The 16381-nt window shown below is 40.6% G+C and overlaps 1 protein-coding gene across 3 annotated transcripts in view; it reads right to left on the bottom strand.

Annotated features, from left to right (window-relative positions):
* Positions 1 to 465: 465 nt before the first annotated feature.
* per1b (period circadian clock 1b) overlaps positions 466 to 16381 on the bottom strand; it is a 28004-nt gene continuing 12088 nt past the window's right edge. For 2 of the 3 annotated variants that reach the window (XM_041779795.1, XM_041779796.1), the window contains exons 3-20: positions 15651 to 15904; positions 15399 to 15520; positions 14773 to 14974; positions 14466 to 14660; positions 12088 to 12166; positions 10634 to 10740; positions 10336 to 10489; positions 9855 to 10131; positions 9401 to 9509; positions 9142 to 9301; positions 8678 to 8796; positions 8310 to 8447; positions 6349 to 6750; positions 4820 to 5601; positions 4537 to 4732; positions 2839 to 3052; positions 2285 to 2435; positions 466 to 2200 (exon numbers count right to left, since the gene is read on the bottom strand). In XM_041779795.1, coding sequence (XP_041635729.1) covers positions 1883 to 2200; positions 2285 to 2435; positions 2839 to 3052; positions 4537 to 4732; positions 4820 to 5601; positions 6349 to 6750; positions 8310 to 8447; positions 8678 to 8796; positions 9142 to 9301; positions 9401 to 9509; positions 9855 to 10131; positions 10336 to 10489; positions 10634 to 10740; positions 12088 to 12166; positions 14466 to 14660; positions 14773 to 14974; positions 15399 to 15520; positions 15651 to 15904 — 3979 coding nt within the window. In that variant the 3' untranslated portion in view covers positions 466 to 1882. The remainder of the gene's footprint in view (positions 2201 to 2284; positions 2436 to 2838; positions 3053 to 4536; positions 4733 to 4819; positions 5602 to 6348; positions 6751 to 8309; positions 8448 to 8677; positions 8797 to 9141; positions 9302 to 9400; positions 9510 to 9854; positions 10132 to 10335; positions 10490 to 10633; positions 10741 to 12087; positions 12167 to 14465; positions 14661 to 14772; positions 14975 to 15398; positions 15521 to 15650; positions 15905 to 16381) is intronic. The other variant, XM_041779797.1, reaches the window with a different exon arrangement.

Here is a 16381-nt window from a genome sequence, read left to right as displayed (position 1 = left end):
GATTGGATTTATAAAGTGGATTCCACTGCCATATATAATAGTTTCTGGCAGGACAAAAGCCCTGTCGTTACTGTAAGGAAGTTTAACTAAACAGTTGTAGCTCAAAACAAGTGAAACTAGCTTATTAGCATGAGCTGCCTTAGAAAATGACAAACATGGCACACAAGAATGACAGCTGCAATTGTTTTAATCATAAAGTTCAGTGAAGTTAACCTTCCAGCTTTGTGTGTTGAGGGCATGTCTTTGTCTTTTTTAGGCTGCGGTGACCACTCTGGGTAGAAACCACAGCTGGATAGAGCAGACTGTGGTCCTGCCCCAATCTGCTTTCTTCTTCCAGTTCATTCTGGACACATTTGTGTATCCACGCCAACTGTTGCAAAACACCCACTGACAAAAATAGGCTGCAAAAAAGATGTAATCTAGCAGCAGGACTGGAGGGAAGAAAAAACAAACTTCACATTTGAAGGATTTTAAAGTCATTTTATTGTCTTTTTTTGTACAAAGAATTTCACAAAAATATTAAGAAACTGTTGCAAACACCACTGACGCCAATAAGCATAGGATATCACATAACCAGAACAGTGCCACAGAGAGCAAGAGAAAGGGGACAGAGAGGAAAGAAAGATAGTAAACACTCTCCAAACTCTCCAGACATCTTAGAGAGTCCAGTCCTCCTCTTTCGAGTACACCTCCCACCATGAGCAAAGCACTGGCAACACAATGGCTCTCTCAGCCTCTTGGGGTGGAAATACTGCTTGTGATTTATTCCCACACAAATGCACGGAGTAATGCCCGGCCGAGGAGTAACCTTTAAACGTCCAGGTTGGTCTCCAGGCGATTGCCACGTTGCCCCAAAATCGACTGCACATTGCTCAAGAAGAGCACTAGATTGCTGTGTCACAAGAAAAAAACATCTCTGTTTCAGAGAATGTGAAGTGATTGTTTTTTTCTGCTGCGATTTAAAACCATCAAGATTCCTATCTTCAATTTTCACATTTTACCGTATAGCGCTTCTATCTTTTCTCTATTTGCAGTGGATGAAAGTATAAAAATATACACACTGTTAACAAAATAAACCTGGTTCTTATTGTACATTTTGACTAGTGAGTGAAAGGTGCTTTTTCTGTAGTTTGAGCTAACTTTTGTACATAAAAAATGAACTTGACTTTGTGGGAGAAAAAAGGATCCGGTGGGAAACATTCAACAAGAAGAAAAGTCACAGGTAAACTCCCTTCTTTCCTCATGAACAGGAGGGATGAGGACATATAGGAGGACACTGTGGTGAAGAACATCCATCTTTTAGTAAAGGCGCCTTATATGTAACACATTCCTCTTCGTCCTCTCTGATTATAATACAACTTAAATAAATATGTCAGGAGCTACAGGGACAGCTGAGGGACACAAAAGGGACTCTCTGAAACTGTGTGCGTGTCCTGTGGCTTCCAAGGCGTTTAGTAGACGTCATTTAAAAACGTGCCTGGTGTGCTGTTATTAAACTTCACAGAAAGTGTACGTGGCCAAGTGTCTAACCTGGCCTGTCAATCAATTAATGGAAGTTTCTCAATAAATATGCACCTAGAAATTCCTCTTTTATCACCTTACAACCTGTGTAAAGATTTCTCAAGCACAAAACGCTCCTTTACGGTGCATATTTTACACCTTGCACCATTTTGTAATGCTAACTGGATTACAATAAGGTCCAAGAAGGTGCAAACTTAACATCTGGCACCTTGTGTAGTGCTGCTTTGGGTGCAGAAAGGTCCTAGAAGGTGCACTTTTAACACCTTGCTCTGTGTTGTGATATTTTCTGGGCACAGAAAGGTCCCTGCATCTCAGCACTGAAAGATCCTGACAGAAGTGCTCATTATCTTTGGCCAGTGAATCAGTGAGTCATGTCGGACTCAGGCTGTTGAGCTTTTTCTGCCACTGTGTCCGAGCTCGCACTCTGCTCCTCTGTTGGCATCTCCTGGTTGCTGTCTAGTGTTTTTGTGTCTTTCAGTTCCGCCCCTTCTTCCACTTCTTCTTCATCCTCGTCCTCTGGATGCGCTCCATCCATCGCCGTCTCTGAGAGGTTTTTCTTGCCATCTCTGGCGCCCTCTTCCTGAGCTTTAAGCATGCTGCACAGCTCCATCTCGTGGATCTCTACGTCAAAAGGAGCGACAGGAGGCACAGAGGGGGGAGACTTGCAGCCCGTACAGCCCTGAGATAGAAAGAGACAGATATAGATGACTTTCTTAGAAATTCTTTGTGTTGCCTTATAAATTTATCTAAATAAGATACTCACAGAGATGTTGATGGCCCGGGGCAGGCGTCCGGTGCGGATCCAAGGGTGCACCTGGCTTAGCTCCCTCTTCTGCTCCTCAGTGAAGCGTGGCTGATGTTTCTGCATGCTCCTTAGGGCCTCACGGTCCTCTCGCAGGACAGTCTCCATGTCCCTGTAAGACGACAAGAGAGGGAAAAAATACTTAGAACCTGTTGATGATTTTTTTAAATTATCTAACTTAACTAACATGTTTTTTTGATACATAGCCTAGCAGTTTCACCTTATTCTGGGCTAATTTTTAACTATATTTGGACATTTTGTCATGGTTATCTGTTGACCAATTACATCACACGCTCTTCAGTTACCACAAATTTATGGATTATTGTCATAAGCAACCACTTAATATCTTAATAATTTCAGAGGAAATTAAAAAAGGATGTATGATATAATTTAACAATGACAATTTATACCCAAATGACAGAAAACAAAAAAACAAACAAACAAACAAAAAAAATTCTCATTTGGTTTCTTAATTCTCAATGAAGTCTGTGTCATATGGTCACTCTGTGTTTTACCTGACAGGCAGCTGATAGGTCATCATGACTTTGTCGTCAGTGTTGGCCAGCAGCAGCCAGATGGGATCCTGCAGGACACACTTGATAAACTGTTCCTCGCCACCGTCTCCTCCAGCGCTGCTGCTGCCCCCTGCTGGCTGTTTCCTGGAGTGATCATTCTCTGATGAGTCGATGCTGCCGAAGTATTTGCTGGTGTGGCTGCCCTGACTGCTGCCTGGAAGTTAAAGGAAGTTAAAGCTGGATGAGACTTGTGTACAGAGCATTGAAGGCAGACACATACTTAACTTTAATCAAATATTAAGAGCCACGCTAGGGCAAAAAGTGCTTATTAATTTTAAACCTGAGTGTAGTTTTTAAAGAGAGGATGTAAAAGAAGTAGTTCTAGTACTGTTGATTGAGGTGAGTTTATTAGAAAAGACATGGAAAGAAGAAGCCAGATGACATCAGTTACTAAAATGCAGTGAATCTATTTTTCTCTTTTTCTCCAAATGTAGACATGTGCTGTGTTTCTTAGTATAAAATATCTATAATCATTCTAATCATTCACTCTAATCATTTTAACATAGGTATGCAGGGTTTCATTAAATAGTTGATTTTAAGCTGCTTAAGTTTTTATTTAATATTATCACTCATGACCTGAATGAGGAAAAAGCGCCTAAAGCCTAATTTTTAGAGCACTTTCTCACCAGCGTTACTTGTTGCTATGTTAAAAACAAGTGAAACCCGCTTCCTCGGAACCTGTATCAGTTTAAAATAGCTGTGTGCTTCATGTATGTATTTTAAGAAAATATCACACAGAAAACATGGAGACAATGGAAAGGATTCTTGTCCTGACAGAACGTTCATCTGAGCAGTGTATATCTCAGAAGTGCTGTAATTTGCCGTTACAACGAATTTCCAGTTGTAGATTCTTTTTTGAAACTCAACTTTATTTATCAACAAAGTCTGGAAGTTTCAGTCATGAAATAACCACATTACAAACATTACAGACTAAACAACACTTAATAAATTAAACAGAGAAAAAGGTCAGCGGTCTAATCTGGTATTAAATTATTTAGAGACCTGTTTAGAAGCAGTTACACAAACGGTGGCTCACTGAAGCTTCATTAGTTTTGGCAAAGGCTAACATAGCCACACTAGCTACATAATTAACGTTACTACCTACACCAATGTAGCTAAATTAGCTTTGGCGAACTTAGCTACGTAGCTTACATAGAGACTTTGTGATCTTAGATTCAGCTTTGTCAGCTATGTAGCTACATTAGCTATGTTATCTATAGCCAAGTTAGCTTTAGCAAATTTAGCTATGCAGAAAACACAGTTGAGTAGTTTACATTGCTGCTTTGTGAGACTAACTTTAGCTCCGTTAGCTACGTAGGTCTGTTAGCTTCATAGCTTCTTTAGCTATGCAGCTAGCAAGCAGTTAGCTTACCCAGCTAACGGAGCTCTGAACACTTTGCTGGCTGTGTTGGAATACTTTCATGGAGGACGAGCTTTTTCCTGTGAGCAGACTGTTTACTTGACTTTATTTAAAGTTTGTTTTCAGGTTTTACACTTCAGGCTTTTAACTTTTAGTATCCTTACCTTTATCCTTACTCTAAAAGGAAGTTTAATCTGATTTTATTTTGAAAGTTTTAATGTGTATTTCTGTTCTGCGATATACAGTTGTGATTTCAATCTTGTAAAATGAGTGCTCACTTGTGCCACTGGTGCCAGAGGAGCTGCAGCCGTTGGAGCCATTGGAGCCAGAACCAGAACCAGAGGACCTGGTGCCAGAGGACCCTGAACCAGAGGCGGCCGAGCCAGTTCCAGAGCGGGAGTCTTCGTGCAGCAGCATGTCGAGCAGGTCGCTGGAGGTGGACATAGCGTCTTGGTTGGACTCATTAGTTTCACCCTATTGAGGTGGAAAAAAGAACAACATTCATGAGTGAAAATGTTTTATTAAAGCGTGACGTCCTTTCCTGAGTGTCTGAGTACTTACGTTCTCATTCTCCTTCGAGGTGTCATCAGAGCTCCCCTGATTGGCTGAGCTTGGGAGCGGCTGAGTTGCCCCGCCCTGTGCAGAAGGTGTGGCTTGCTGTGATGCAGCGAGAGCTGTGGCGACCTCTAACCGGTTGCTTGGCGATTCCTCCAGCTGCAAGAGGTTCAGTGGTGAGGAGCACCGGGACTGGAAGAGAGGGGATTCAGCACCCTCCCGGTCGGCTGGAGTCTGACTGTAGGACTGGGGAGTGCTGCTGCGGGAGGGGGCGCAGGTGTTAGGGATGGGGACAGAGTTGGAAATGGGGGCAGGGGTGTTGACGGGGAACGAGAAGTTTGGGTTGTAAAACTGTCCGGGTGTAGTGCCTGTCTGAGAGAGGGGGGCTCCCATCTGGGGGAACATGTAGTTCGGCAGCACCAAGGCCATCATGGGGGGGACCATCTGGTTCGGGGGGAAGCGTGAGGGATCCGGGACGGGCTGGGGGTAGGGCTGTGTGAGTGGGGGGTACATAGGGTAGAGGGGAAGCATTCCTGGAGCAAAGGGGGCAGAGGGAATGCTGGCCTGGGAGCCCACAGAAGGCCAGGAGGAGGAGTTTGTTGGGGGTCCCAGAGGTATGTTGAGGGGGAGGGGGGCTGTGCTGGTTCTGTTGTCCCGCCGGCTCCCACTCCGGCTTAGAGAGCTGTGCTGGTCCGAAGACTCCTGATGCTTGATCCTTTTACCCCCGCGACCACGTCTGTGACCTGTGCTGCTTCCTGCAGCTGGATAATCCCGGGAACAGCGCACTCCTAGGAACAAATGGAGGACTTTTAGTTTAGCCATTTTATCAGTTTAATCATATAATATGTACAACACTCCAAACCATCAGTTTGGAGTCTGACAGGCTGGTATATGCTTCTGTCTAAGACAAAGGTTTGAAAGATATCAAAAAAAAAAAAAAAAAGTTTATTTCCAATCTCAGACAGAAATACTACAATACCCACAGTCCTTGAGTGTCACAGCAATGTCTCTAAAATAGTAATGATTTCATATGTTAAAGCTGTTTTATACACGTACTTCCTTTCTCACTAGTGCTGTCAAATGATTACAAGTTTTTAAACATCTATTTTTGGGCTTTATATGCCTTTATTTAGAGATGAGGACAGTGAACAGAGTCAGAAACAAAGATGAGAGATCAGAGAAGAGACATGTGGAAAAGGAGCTGCAGGCCAGACTTCAACCTGGGCCTCCCACGCGCATGATTTAAATTCCTAATCAGGATTAATCTCCACTTTTTACACATTTTGAAATGATAAAATTTTGCATTTAAAATAGTTTTTTTTTGTTTAATTTAGGTTTTTCATACTGTCTTAAACTAAGGGTAATTGATTTCCTGTTTGGATACAGAATTGCTTTAATTGTAGAGGAAAAATTAAAAAACTTCAGGTTATTTAAAGACTATGACATGAATGTAACTACTAACAGACTGAAAAAGATGCACACTTTTCGTTAACATAATTATAAAACACATTTGTGTGTAAGAAGCACGTTTGTACCTCGTGACAGAGGGTTGGCAGCTGGAGTGTGGCATCGCAGACCCGAAGATGTCGTCTGATCAAACACCCGCAGCCTGCTGAGGTCCTTGAAGCGGTCGAGGAACGCCTGTTCCTCCTGCTGCGTGTGGGCGGACAGAACCTCCTTCGTCAGACCCATCCTGCCTCCACCACCGCTCCCCCCACTGCCACCACTGCCTCCTACAGTTCCACTCCTCCGGCTGTCCCTCTCTGGCTGACTGGTCTGAGGGAGAGACGGTGTGATAGAGGGAGGGGGAGGAGGAGGAGGAGGGGTAATGGCAGTACTGACGGGAGGCGTGGGGCCGCTGGTGGGCCGAGGCAGTGTAGTTGTTGAAGGAGCGAGCTGTGTTGTGGGAGTCGTGGGAGCTTCCTCCATGACGATGTCTGAGGCAGAAGAAGAAGAATGGAGGAGTTTCAGAGCATTGAAGTGCAACTGAAAGACTTCTGTTCTTTTTTAGAGGAATGAAAGGTTAAATTTACACTCATTAAGTTTGCTGCTACAGCCTTGTTTAATCAAGTATAATCACTGGTTTACAGCTGCTAATTTAGCACGTTTTATGGAGGAATAAAAATTTCTGTTTAGGTTTTCAGACTCTGAGACTCTTCTGTGTGGAAGCCCATTTTCCCCCTTTCACCCACCTTATAAGAAAAGAAAAACAGACAGAAAGTATGCAAGAAAGGCAATTATTATCGAAAATCTTAAGTGGAATTTACAGGAAAGTAAGTAAAAATTATTAAATTAAAATTCAAAATTATGAGATTATGAGATTCTTTGTATCAAATTTTCTCCACTTGTGACCTTTTACCTCATAATTTTGACTTCTCATCTCATAATTGACTTTAATTTCAGCTTTTTTATCTCCGAATTCTGACTTTTTTCCTCAATTTCAACTTTTTATCTCTTTATTTCAACAGTTCATCTCCTAATTTGACTTTTTATCTCTTTATTTCAATTTTTCATCTTCTAATTTTGACTTTTTATCTCTTTATTTCAACTGCTCATCTCCTGATTTTGACTTTTTAATCTCTATTTCAACATTTCATCTTATCATTTTGACTTTTTGTTCATCTTTAACTTTCATCTCATCATTTTGACTTTTAATCTCTTTATTTCAACTTTTCATCTCCTTCTCTTTATTTTTAACTTTTAATTTCCTAACTTTGACTTTTATCGATGTTTCAACTTTTCATCTCAACATTTTGACTTTTTCTTTTTTTCTAACTTTCATCTCATCATTTTGACTCATCATAATTTTGACTTTTAAACTCTTTATTTCCACTTTTTTATCTCATAATTATGTCTCACTATATCATACGTTCAGTTTCTATCTAATAATGTCAACTTTTATTGCATAATTTCAATATTTAATTTCATAATGCCAACCTTTATCTCATCATTACAATTCAATATCTTATAATTTTGATTTTCTATCTCACAATGCCAACTTCTATTTCATACTTTTGGTGTGCGATTTAAAAAATTCTAATTACCTAACTTTAGTTTTTTCCTTTTTTTAGGCGGTGGAAATAGGTGTCCATACTTCTGTACTTGTGCTACTGTTACACCAAATTTTCAAACTCAACATGATCCAGTCAGAGCAAAATTCTCTAGACAGCAGAAGTTTAAAAAAGCAAGCAGAAAGGGAAAAAATAAAAGTTAAAAAGGTTACCTTCACTCTGAAGTTTTATCATGCTGCTACACGTTTCTGCAAGATAACTCTTAAGACTTCTGAAGCTGTGAACGCCATTCTGATCAGTTTTTTTGCAACAAAAATAAGGTATCAAAATAATTTTGGTCAACAAAAAGACAAAAAAAGGGTTCTGGAGTTAAAAGATCTGGAAAGTCTTTGCTAAATCTTCAATTTCCTCAAAAATTCAAATTAAATTATTGAGGAAATCATGCTATAACAGGGTAAGAGAGCGTGAGTGTGGAGGGTTCCCACCTGACTCAGGAGGCTTCTTGTCTCCCACGTGCACGATGGTGCTGCTGAAGCTACACTGCGATGGGTCTGAGGCTACACTTTCCGCCTTTGTGGCCATGGTTAGAGGGGGTAGCGGAGGCGGCTCACCTACAAGGCTGACTAAAGCACCAGATAGGACACGAGTGTGACAGATTCAGTAAAGACTGTGTAACCAGCTGTACACAAACATACAGATACAAGCCTGCTTTAATGTGGAAAATCTGTCCAGAAAATTCTATATGAAATGACAAGAAAGACATTTCTATAAGTACTTTGATGGTAAATAACAAGTGTTCAGCTAAACTTTTCCTTAGTCTCCCACATTATCATCAGCATGGAATAAAAAGTACCTTTGTTGCTGCTGTTCGCCTCCTGTTGCTTGTCGTCATCAGACGTGGAGGAGGCGGTGCACGAGGACGAGCCACATTTCCTTTTAACTGTGTTAGGAATGTTACAGCTGTCCAAGTACCTGCGCAGAGTCACATGGTTTTGCAAAGTTAGACGTACTATGATGACCTGGCTCAGGACACATACAGTAAGTGTGGGACTTTATTTTCAGCATTTTGGTGAATCAATTTTTGACTTTTCTTTACCCTTTTCCTTTAGCCCACTTTGTGTCTTTTGTTTCCAATTGTGCTATACATCATAATCTCCTTATTATATTGTAATTTACCACTTGTAATTATGGAGGTAATAACTGAAGCAAGCATGAAACAGCACCTGGTAAAATATCCACATTAACCTGAAAACTTAAACCCTGATTGAAAACACTGAAATGCAGAGACACGGGGTCTTCATCTGCTTGAGCACACACCTTATGATGCTGTCCAGACAGTTGATCTGCTGGTACGAATAGCCGGCAGGAGGATCCTTCTGCACCAGCGCTGCAGGGACCAGAGCTTTGGGAGCTTTGGTTAGATCGGGGATCACACTTCTGACAGGGTTGCTGGCCACGGCTCGGCTGCCTGCTGTGCCTGGATGAAAAATAAAGAGAGGATCCGGAAATGGAAGTTTTGTCGTCAAACTTTTTTTGATACGCACAACACTTTTGTGTTAGTTGGCCCTTTATATACCTGCACTAGTGTTTTTTCTTGGTGGTGGCCGGTTACGAGACTCGATAAACACCTGCTGTCCGTTCGTCTTCACCATGTGAACATCTTTGCAGATCTGCTGGAACGTCATCTAAAGACAAACAGCATATGACTTAACAAACGAAACACATTAAAGAGGCTAAAATCTATGAAAATTTTGTCATCTTTAAACAATTTTCATTTTTCTCTTCACTTTTCTGACATTATCTGCTTTTTATTATGATGACCACTATTTTGGCCAGTTAGTTCTGTTCATGTTTTGAGGAGTACTTGAAGTGCTTACTCTGGTAAGGGTGCCTTGTTTTCAGTCAAAATATTGGCACTAGATACAGTATTTAGTGATTCTACCACAGGAATAAAAACACCTGTTTTTCCCAATCCTAAGCAGCCAACTAAAACGTAGCCAGATTTAAATCCACTGGTTAGTTAGACTCACTGGTTTGTGCAAAGCGACAGCAGCTGCAGCCTCGTCCATAGCGGGCCCATTGCTGTCACTGGATGAGGCAGCGGAGGCACTGAGGTGCTGCTGGTGGGAGCGTCGGGAGCCTCTCGAGCCGCTGGAGCCCAGAGAGCTGTAGCCCTGAGAGCCCCCGCTGTGCACCGGCTGCACCAGGATCCGGTGGATCTGCTCGCTCAGCTGGACGACGTCGGGCGTGGTGACCCGGCTCTCGCAGCCCTGTGGCATCGTGAAGACGTCCTCATTCAAAGGGCTCCTGAATGAGATGGGAGAAGATGTTAAAGTACATATCGGACAAGAAGACTCAGATTAGACCTTCAATCCAACAAATGCTCTTTTTATATTTAACAAAATGTACACCATGTGTTTCTATCTTTACTCAAACATAAGGCTGTAAACTTTACATTTCCTTTCAGCTCAAAGCTCAGAAATTTACTGACAATTAAATCAACACTCTTACGTTCTGACTTTGTGACGTCCTACGATAAACGCCACTTTGCGGCTCCAAGGGTTCACAAATGAAGACCAGCTGGTGTCGATGGTCAGATATTCCCCGCTGCGGGCGCACATCCTCAGGGGTGAATATTCAAATGGCTGCCCTGCAAACTGAAAGACTAAAAAGACAACAATGTGCAACTGTGAGCAGTCTAAGCATGATTCAGATGGAAGAAAATGGAGATTAAGAAAAAAAAAGATTTTTATATTTTCAATAATTGGGAGCAGCAGTTACACATTTTAACTGAGTTAAATAGACTAACTCTTTTCGTGTATGGCCACCATCATGGGCCGGTCCTCAGGATGGATGTAGAGCAGGGTGGGAGTTCCAACTAAATCCTGAGGCAGGTATCCTAACAAAGGCACTGCCCTGAAAAACACAACGTATGAACACACAGTTAGACCAAAAAACACTGTTCTAGAGTAGTATACATGGAGCATCAAACTCACATGAAACCACACACTCTGTTACTCTATTTTCCCACAGTGTAAAGTAATTTCTGGTTGTTTTATCAAGATGTTTATTTCTGTACATCATATTCATAGAAATAGACTTTATTTACCATATTCATGTCGGTAATAAACACATACATTTCATGTTGCAGTCTAATCTAACACAGTTTGCAACCCATTATCCCATTATCATGAGAAAAACCAACTGATAACTTGACAAAATAAGTAAATAAAGTCCAGATCCCCCAAAAACCCTGAAATTAACAGGAAAAACCACCTTTGTTATCAGAGATTACTAGGAGAATCCATTAGATTCTTGAAAAACAGCCAGGATAAAGTCATTACCAAGAAAAGAGTGAAAAGTTGTTTTTTTTTTAAGACAGTGATCATAAACTGGAGGCCTGAGGGCCACATCAGGCCCCCTAGGACTTCCCATCCGGCCCCCTGAGGATTAATAAATTCAGAAAATGTAAAAGGGCAAAAATAAGCCATGCTTTTTTTTAAGCCTTTCTTCTTCATGTTTAAATAAAACCTTCAACCTGGCGACTTTTCAAACAAGAAGCACACGAGCACTTCTGTAATTTAGTATAGTAAACATAAACTTATTATTGTTATCTTGATTAAAGCTGCAGTTTTTCACATCAGTTTTCTACATTAGAGTACACTTTCCCCATCGGAGAATCTTCACAGCAGACCCGTTTCCTGCATGTGTTTTCGGCCAATGAAGACACAGCATATTAGCATCAAACAGAGATAGACTACATGAGCGCTCCAGAAATATGCAGCTTAAATACCTTTAATATCTCTATCGCCCCCTTGTGGCTGACTGATCTAGGGGCTGATCTCCCTGTTAAAGACTTAAAGTTCCATTAATTTTTGAAGAAGATAATATTTTTGCAATGATGTGTTAATTTGATGAAAATATAGATTTTATTTCAGTTTATCTCAATGTCTGGCCCCCAGAGTGTTGGTCAAGAAAAAGCTGACCCTTGTGAAAATGAAGTTGAGGACCCCTGCTCTAAGGAATGAACTGAGTAAAACATGGTGTTTTGCTTGCAAAGACTTAAATTAGTCAGCCAATCAAAAGCTTCTAATCCTTTTGTCTTTCCCTACAAGTTCATTGACAAACAAAGTATATTATAAACACAGACTTACTGAAGTCTGACACTTTCATGTGTAATTTTATCATCCAAAAAAAAAAAAAAACATTTTCCCAGAAGGCAACACAGCAGTAAAACATCATATAAACACTCAGCTCACTGACCTCTCGTCGACCTCCTGGAAGAGGCAGCTGGGAGTGTGACTGGTGGTGAAGATCCGTTTGTCTGGAGGGATACGAGGAGCTGAGAGGAACCAAAAATACGAAGTATGTTAAGAGGACAGGGTGAGAAATAAACTCAAACAGAGTTTATACACAGATGATTTCATATTTCGATGCAAACTTGAGCTATGTTCAGAGTAAAAAAGCCTCTTTGTATTCTCTATAAAGATTAATTAAAGAGAGTGTTTGACTTCTTCAAAGTTACACACTGTCAAGTTCATTGGCTACAATGAAACTAAATTCTTGTGTTGAAATGATGATTATCTTAGAACTCAAAGCTTGGAAAGCTGAGGAAGAAGAACTCTTCTTGGTTGAACATTTATCAAAAACCTGCTGTATCTGTGTTGTCAGGGTTATTCTGACATAACTTTATCAATGCACAGCCTCATCACAGACATGGAGAGAGAAATGACATGGTTACAGTTTACTTTAAGACAAAGCGGAGCCTGGTGTTTGACCAGGAGTCAAACTGTGGATAAAGAAGAGGGAGACAAAAATATTTTTCTCCTCTCTTTGTTTCCCACTTCTTAATCCACAGTTTGATTCCTGGTCTTTATTAGAAGAAATATATAACTTGGTAAAATACAAACTTATTACAAGGTATGAACCGCCTTAGCATGCGAAATAACTGGATAATTACACTTATTACTATAAAATTTCTAGGTAATTATACAACATAGAAGTACAACAGACCCAAATGAAAAACAAAAAGACTCAACTTCCTCCTTTCATGTCCTTTATCATAACTTTAATCACTATAATCCCTATAATCCAGCAAATTGAATATACTCATCTCTCTGAACAACTCATATAAATTTCCATATATCAGGCATTGCTATTGATTCAACCTACTGAAAAAATAAATAAATACTCTGTCATCAGCATAGACAATTCATACACAAACATCAGGGAGTACCAGAGTGCTATACTAGTAAGACACAGACTACTTATTTGTTAAATATATAATTTTACACATTCAGCACTTGTATTATTTTTCCCCATATGTTCTCAAATTGAGTCACTTTGTTTTTTTCAATGGCAATAAGCTTTTCCATATTCAAATAATAAGACAATTCATTTTTCCAGTGATTAAGGGATGGAGGATATGTACATTTCCATTTTTTAAAAATAAGTCTCTTTAATATCAACGAGGAAAGAAGAATGATCCATTTTTGTGGAAACTGCACACTATTCTTTGAAACATCTTGTAAGATACAAAGTGATGGGTGGAAATTAAGCTTCGTACCGAGAGCCTCTGATAGCCAGTTCTCTATTTCCAACTATATTGTCTGAATTTTACCACATTGCCAGAACGCATGAAACAAAGACTCTGCACACTTTAAGCAGTTCTTTGAAACCTTCCTATCATTCTTATGCATTTTATCTCTGGTACAATAAATTCTATACATTATTTTATATTGAATCAAATGTAGATTTTCATTGACTGTAAAATCATTTGTTATGTTCCACCATTGTTCCCACTTGGAATTTATATCCTCCCTGCCTAAATCCTGGTTCCATAAACAAATTCTGGATTTCAACAAAGCGTCAACCAAATAAGATTTCTGCAAGATTTTATAGGCTTTACTTGTCAGTTTGTTACATGTTTCAGACTTGAGTATAACTTCCTCTAACTCACTCTGTTGTCCAAAAGATTCAAGGTCATAACTTTGAAATAAACTCCTCAGCTGCATGTACCTGAAGAATTCCCCACTGGACAGACCATATTTGCTTTTAAAGTCAGTCCAGGAAATTAATTTGTTACCATTCATTAAATCCTCCACCGTTTCTATACCTCTCTCCCTCCATGTAGACCAACTTAACACTTTATTCTGAAGAGTTATCCAAGGATTATTCCACAATGAAGTATGCTTTGGCAGTGTTATAGATTCCCTTAAAAGACTCTTCATTTTTTCCATGTAGCTGATAAATTTCTAACCATAAAATTAACAGAGGTATTTTTTTCAGTTTTATAAAAACACATAAAAAAACAGATCTGTTTTTTGTTTTTGTGTGTTTTGTTTTTTGTTTCTTTTCTTGTTTGGGTTTTTATATGATAATTGTATATTTCTCTTATCGTCTGTGTAATTTTTGTTGCTTGGAAAATGAAAATAAAATATATATATATAAAATTTCTAGGTAATTAGGGCCCACTGAAATAAAATGTTACCTTTATTATAAGTGTCAGAGAACTAATTATCAATACTATATTTTAATTCTTACAAACTGCCATGTGCTCTGATTTAGGGGTTGATATGTTGCATTTCTTCTTATTTAACTAGGTGAATGCATATCTGTTTATAAAATTGTGAGACAAATACCCTCATATCCAGAGTGGACCCTCTCTGCGATGAGCAAGCAGCACGGCTGAGCCTCTGCAGCGTCTGAATCTCTGATGGTCAGCTGGTATGGCGTGAGGCGGAAAGGGTAGTAACGAATCTCGCCGCCGTGTGATCTGTCCGCACTGATCCGACAGAACATGGACTTCTCCTGAGTGCAGTCCACTGGAGATGAAGCTGAAGGAGCAGAGATGGAAAGATTGAAAAAAGGACAACCATTGTTCTCTATATAATCTCACACCGTACAACCACATCAACCTTTTATGCCTTTTCACCACATTTTTCTTACCAGACCCGATGCAGGAGGCCCAGGGTGGCAGACGGCAGGGTGCCGTTCCACTGTAGAAAGTGCTGACGTCCTGTGGGGCTAAAAGCTCAGAAAACATGGTCCCCTGCAGACACTCAGGCTTGCAGCGCAGCAGGGACGAACCCTGAGGTGAAACGTACACAACCTTGCCTGACAAGAAAGACACGGCCATGGAGAAAGTGTCCTAAATGGAGAAAAAACAGAGGAGGAGAGGACTGTGTGAGAAGTGCTTGAAGCCAAAGTCTACCTGTTAAAGATAATGTGGATGGCGACTCAGTGAAGTTAAAGTACGTTCCTGAATAAAATAGTCCTAAAGAAACTGATCTAGACAGTCAAGTTATTACATTTGTCTTCACTAAGAATGAAGTTTACAGCATTTATGTTTTTAAATTCTTCCTTTCAAAAGCTTATCAAGTGGGTAAAACCACTACTACTAAGGGCTTTGTTTAATTTCAGAGGAATTGGTTAAAAAAAGCGAAACTTTACTGCATAATGCAACAGATAGAGCGCATTCTGCACCCAGTGAAGCACTCTTTCCCAAAGTCTGGTGGGTCACTTGATCAATCTGCTTTTAGAAAATGATGAAGTAATTAAATGTATAAGCTTACGGTGTTTTTGAGTGTGTATTCTGAGGTGATGTTGTCGAGCTCCTCAATGGTAAAAGCAGACAAGTCCAGACTGCAGCCATGACACTCCTCCACGCTCCACTGATGGTAGTACTCCTTGTTAGCTGGAATACATCCAAAACACATCAGTCAGAGGGTGAACTGAGGTAAAGATAGAATTACATTACACAGTGGATATCGCTTACTTCAGAGGGCTAAAGTTAGAAGAAAAGAAAAACAATAACACCCTCTCACCTCGCACTTGTTTAACACACTGCAGGGCGTATTTGAGTGCGTTCAGGGTGCTGGAGTGACCCTTGGCCTTGCGCTCATTCGGCAGACGCAGCTTCAGCTCCTTGATGGCCTTCATGAGCTCTTTCTGGGTTTGGACCCGCGCCGACTGGTCGCTGCTGCAGCCCGAAGTGGAAGGGGGGTCGTGCTCGGAGCTGGTGGACAGCAGACTGTAGGCCAGAGAGCCGCTGGGGGGCGAGAGGCTCTGGGAGTTGGTGCTGCAAGAGTGGAGGGGGAGGTAAAATGAGGAGATGGACATCACTTAATGCTCAAGTGATGGAGTGCCCAGAACAACAGACATATTAGTGTAATTGTCAGGGTGTGTTGATTTCTTAAAAATCTTTCTCATGTTGTTAGGACAAAAGAAGGTGGATAGACGCAAAGGCAGACAAATATTTTAGCAAAACATCTGCAGAGGAGAATCCTCACCCATTATTAATACAAAACCAGAGTAGTCCAAGTGCTAAAATGTCCTTGTCGTCAGGTGGATTTTGTCCCTGCACTCACCACGCTCTCAGTTGAAAATACTCCAACTTATAGGACATCGCCATGTCAGTCTAACTCTACCTCACAGGACAATCAAAATCATGAAAGGTCAGTTTCACTATCTCTAATACTCTTTTGACCTGGAGGGACTGTGCCAAGAATTTTGGCATGGCCACTGCCATCTCCCTCTACTCTACGGTCCATCCCAA

This window comes from Cheilinus undulatus, linkage group 22 (genome assembly GCF_018320785.1).
Source record: "Cheilinus undulatus linkage group 22, ASM1832078v1, whole genome shotgun sequence".
NCBI lineage: Eukaryota > Metazoa > Chordata > Actinopteri > Labriformes > Labridae > Cheilinus > Cheilinus undulatus.
Note: the sequence above shows the minus strand (reverse complement) of the source record. Positions and strands in the feature narration are given on the sequence as shown.